Source organism: Aphis gossypii, unplaced genomic scaffold (genome assembly GCF_020184175.1).
Source record: "Aphis gossypii isolate Hap1 unplaced genomic scaffold, ASM2018417v2 Contig00051, whole genome shotgun sequence".
NCBI classification, from domain to species: Eukaryota; Metazoa; Arthropoda; class Insecta; order Hemiptera; family Aphididae; genus Aphis; species Aphis gossypii.
This window is the reverse complement of record NW_026082992.1, coordinates 35,968-41,604: the sequence shown is the minus strand read 5'-3', so window position 1 is coordinate 41,604 and position 5,637 is coordinate 35,968. Positions and strand designations below refer to the sequence as shown.

Sequence of the window (5,637 nt, the reverse complement as noted above, 5' to 3'; positions counted from 1 at the left end):
TCATCAAATAATGGTAGATAAGGGGGACACGCATAAAACAGCTTTTTCTACAAAATCAGGTCATTATGAATTTTTGAGATTACCATTTGGACTTAGTTCAGCGCCTGCAACGTTTACACGGGTCATGAAAGCAATTTTAATGGGTTTAGAGGAGTTGTGTACGGCGTATCTAGATGACATCGTCGTCCATGGGTCAAGTTTACGCGACCACCAAAATAAATTAGAACAAGTATTCACACGTCTGAGATCGCATAAACTTAAGTTACAGCCAGCGAAATGTGCATTCTTACGAAAAGAGGTGGTATATTTGGGGCATTTGATTAGCAAAAACGGGGTAACACCAGATCCGAATAAATTAAAGTGTATTAAAGATTATCCGAGACCTTTAACTGAGAAGGACGTTAAATCCTTCTTAGGTTTACTTAATTATTACCGCCGATTCGTTGACAATTTCGCCAAAATTGCTAAACCTCTAACGAACTTATTGAAAAAGAACACACCATTCGTATGGACTGACATGTGCGAAGACGCTTTCCAAGAATTAAAAAAAGCATTAATGAACCCACCTTTGTTAGTATACCCTAACTGGGAGAACGGGAATTTTAACTTAATGACGGATGCAAGTCAATATGCTATTGGGGCCGTCCTTTCACAAGGAGAGGTACCAAAAGATCAACCAGTAGCTTATGCAAGTAGAACGTTAAATAAGGCCGAAACAAATTACAGTGTAATTCAAAAAGAATTGTTAGCGATAGTATGGGCAGTTAAATATTTTAGGCCGTACCTATACGGAAAAAAAATTAAAATAATAACTGACCATCGACCATTGACATATTATTTATATAAAAGATGTTTCATCTCAATTAATGCGCTGCTGGCGTTTACAACTCGAAGAGTACGATTACGAAATTGTCTATAGAGCGGGACCACAGCATGCAAACGCTGACTGTTATCACGTATACACGTAGTTACAAATAATGAGCCAATTAACGATTTCGATGAATTAAAAAGGCGGAAAATAAACCGATATTTAATTCTAAAATAAAAGAAATAGAAGGCAGTATTAAACACGCAACACCCGACGAAAACGTAATTTTACCTATAACAAGCGATAAAATAATAACGCATCCGGCGATAAGAGAGATTATTAGTAGTAACAATTTGCTAGGTCAAATAACGTTTAATGAAAGTAATTTTTTTGTTGTTAAGCAATTAGACAAATTAATAATATTTTACAATTCAAAAAATAATTATTATACAGAGATGAACGCAGAACAATATTATAACGCGATAGCCGAAATTAAAGTATTCTGTGTTGGTGAACAAATTAAACAATTTTCAATCATTAGATTAGAATGGTTAACGACATTGACCTGTTTCGAGCGCATACGCGCAATGTTTCGTTTTGTTTTTAAAAACACTGATATAGAAGTAACGATGTATAAAGAACAATGTTTTACGGAAGACGAAAAAAATCAAATAATTAAAGAGTATCATGACACATTAGTAGGGGGGCACCAACGTACCTCCCGTACAATAAAAAGATTAAAAATGAAATATCAATGGAGAAATTTAAAACAAGATGTAAAAAATTACATTAAAAAATGCATTGTTTGTCATTGAAACAAATCGGGTAAAAAAACAAAACAACCTATGTTAATTACTTCTACCGTAACTACTACGTTTCACAAAATATGTTTAGACATCCCAAGTAGCAAAGAAATGTTTTAAAAAATGTATGAAAAATATATAATAATATTATTAAAAATGTTTTTTAAATGTCTTAATGGCCGCTTTTTCATTACTTTGAAAATGTTTAATTAACATTTTAAAAAGGTTGTAAATACATTTTGTTTTCAATGATAAAAAATATTTTTAAAACCATTTTTAAAAATTTTTTTCATATACTTAAAACATCTTTTTTTTTACTGTTTTTAAGGGTTTTTTAAAATGTTTTTTTTATTTTATGAAACACCAAAATAGCTATATAATATGTGTATAAATTATCAGATCTATATATAAACTATATATAGACAGACTAATGGTTCTTAACCTCCATCTCAATAATATAGGTAAAAATAGCTTTGATGGAAACAACTAACATCCATGTTGCTAAATCATAAAAATTACATAAAATATATAATTATTTATTTTGCAATATATTTTTTTTTTAAATCTACAATGGATTCAGGAAAATAAAAAAAATCAACAACTGTTATTATTTTAAAATAATATTCATAATATATTAGATATAGCCCAGTCTATAAAATATATATAATATAATACTAAATGTATAATGATGATTAATAGTAATTATAATATTATATGAATAATGAATTACGTAGTATCATCTTCATCAAATGATGATGGTTGTAGTCTGTGGCTGGCATATCTTCAGCAGATTTTGTGTTTCTTTTTTCGTCTACATAAATAAAACAAAAATAAATTCAGCATAAAATATATTTACTATAATAATTATAAACAATTTTATTTTGGATTAAAATGTATTATTTAGACATTGATGTATATAGATGATACCTATTTATTTTTACTATGTGTAAATGTATACACATATAATATTTGTGTCCTTGGGCTCAGTTTATATATTATATATAAAATAAATTCAAAATATGATATAAGCTACTTGTGAAAATTCAATAGTTTAATAACTTTTTAAAAATTATCACTTATTGGTACTATATACTGATAAGTATGTAAGTATATAGTTCCAAAATGAATGGCTATAATTCTTAACACAGCCATCAGTTCTTAATGGTGCAATGTGATTAAGAAATATAGAATATACTCAATGCCATATTATTATGTTTATTACTAATAAATTTATCATAATGAAAGAATAAATAATATCGCTAATTTATTTTATTATCATTTAAATGAATTAATAATAAATACCAACGAATAACAAAATACCTATAACACCCAACAAAAATTTAAAAAATTATAAGAAACTAGGTAATTTAGTTAAAACTGACACACTCTAAGTATTTCTATAACAGAACCCATACAACTTATATATCATTCATTATAATAATACAAAAAAACAAATATCAAAAATCAATATAAATTATTGACGTTGTATCGTAAATAATTAATGTTTAGTGTATAGTGCAAAAAAGTATACTAGGTATATATTATTATATGTAATAATTATATTATTATGTAATAAACATACCTAAGAATTCTGGTAGGTGCTTGGGCAAACCAATTCATTACACTTGCAATAACATCCATCTTGTAGTTTGCTGAATTAGGAAATTTTATACCAACACAGTCTATAACAATAATTACACAAATTATGTTTACCTCAATAGTATGTTATAATAATATAAAAAAAAAACAATATGATTTACTTATAATAACTTTGAAAATTTTATAATTTTCTAATTTCTTTTTTTCTTTTTGACCTTTCCAGCTATAGGCAGATGCAAATTTATCAGTAAATATTGTTTTCAATAAGCTATTGGTTACTTTGGAAATTGATTTCCCTTCAGAAGCAAACATAAATGCTGACAACTGTTATTCATATATGTATATATAAAAAAAAAACATTATTTAGCACAATAATATAATGCTTATAAAATAAATTATAGATAGATAGGGTACCAATTTATCATTATATCCAAGGTCATAAGATGCAAGCTTCGATTCTAGAGTCAAAAGTTTTTCTTCATCATTAATTGGGAATGTTGATAAAACATCATCAGTTTTTTCCTGATTGAATGTATTATTTTGAAGTGTTGAAGCCTCTTTATTTTCAATGAATGAAGTTAATTCCAGTTTTAAGTAATTCATGTTTGATTTGAACTTCATAAAGTCAGCTGTAATTTTTAAAACATTTTAAAATATTTAATTAATATATTTTCATATCTAACATTAAAATATATTGTCATTTAGTGTTAATAAACATACAAACTAATATAGTTTAAATAATAATATATTTTTTTTTATTACCAGATAGGCGACAAAGTTGATGTCCCAACGATACTAACAGTTGATAGTTTTCATCTTTGTTTGTATTGTTATTTTGAAATTCAAACGAACAATGATGATTATTTTTCTTATTTAATTTGCACTTCTCATTACTTAGAGTTGAGTCGTCTAAAATTAAATTAAACAATAATTAGAAATAATATTAGAAATAGTCATAAACAACTAGTCCAAAATCCAACTTGGTTTCAAAAAAAGTACCTAAAAACTTAAAAATTATATTAAGATAAGTGAATTATGCTATGTAATGATTGAATTACAATAAATAATTTACTCATAAAAAATGTTCATTGTATTACTGTTATAATTTATTTACTAATATAATGATATATAATATTCTTACAGTTATTATGTAATGCAATATGAGGAGTCTCAAAATCAACATCAATTAATTGATGATTATCAAATGGTGTACTTGTATTTATTTGCAGATAATCCTGTTGATTAAGAAAGTTACATTTATTATTAATTTAAAATCTATTAAACAATTATATTACACTACATTTTAATAAATAAGTAATTAGAATATCAGCTGTATTTCATTTTACATAATTATCTCATTTTTCTTATGCAAGTTCATTTGAAGTATAAAAATATTTACCATTATCAACAACATTAGAATTTGACATTTGTGTTATTTCAAATTCTGAATTTGATGATCACAATAATTTTATTGATCAACTACCTACTTAAGTCTATTAATTATACATACCTAACTTATTGCTTTGGCGGGGAGTTCTAGTTTTTTCTTTTAGTACAGCGCAATCGTCAAAATTATGATTTTCTAAGAAAAACAAAAATGTATCATTTAAACATAAACTATATCTATATAGAAATAATAACAATAACTAATTACTGAACTACTGTAATCATATTAATACCTTTTTTTTCTTTTGGAAAATTCAGATAGTCTAACTTGGTTGTTGATGACTTCTGTTTGATACTGAAATGGAAAGCTTCATCAGAATTATCAGGAGTCGGATGTTAAATTAGAAAATAAATTTTTAGTATTATGATCTTCATATTTTAATTTTTTTCTCATTCCACGTCCTTTCAATTCAGCATCAGAGTGTAAATTTTTTTTACTTTTGTTTTTCAACAATTTATACATAAGTTTTATACCGTAATCATAATTATCTGTAAATTAATAAATAATAAGTTTAAACAATAATGTAATAAATTTACAATAAATAAATATCTATGTTTAATAAATTAGATACCTATGTTGCTCTCAACTATTTCAATTTTAAATTTTTCCCAATCATCTGTATTTGGTTTTACTTTTTCTCTAGCAAGAGATTTTATCTTAGATAATCGAAATGACATAGGGTACCAACATGTATCATTATCGATTATCCATGCATTTGGAATTAAATCTGGGGTTTTTGCATCTGGAGGTTCATATAAATGTATGAGTGTCCACATTCTAAAATAAAAAACTTAATCAATTATAATATATAACATGAATAATGGTATGCTGTTTTAATAATCATTAAAATAAATTAGTAAGCACCTGTATATATAATTAAAATTCTTCATATAAATTGTGATATATAATTAAGATAGAATTAAAATAATGGATAAAATATAGGAAAAAATTATAGATAATGTTATACCATATTGACAGGT

The 5,637-nt window shown here is 25.6% G+C and overlaps 1 protein-coding gene across 1 annotated transcript; it reads right to left on the bottom strand.

Annotated features, from left to right (window-relative positions):
* Positions 1 to 2,337: 2,337 nt before the first annotated feature.
* Positions 2,338 to 5,433, bottom strand: LOC126553034 (uncharacterized). Its single transcript, XM_050208232.1, has 7 exons — positions 5,229 to 5,433; positions 5,039 to 5,145; positions 4,352 to 4,445; positions 3,625 to 3,839; positions 3,372 to 3,534; positions 3,194 to 3,293; positions 2,338 to 2,392 (listed from the first exon to the last, which is right to left on the bottom strand). The coding sequence occupies exons 1-7, from the start codon at positions 5,431 to 5,433 to the stop codon at positions 2,338 to 2,340; spliced, it is 939 nt and encodes a 312-aa protein (XP_050064189.1).
* Positions 5,434 to 5,637: the final 204 nt, after the last annotated feature.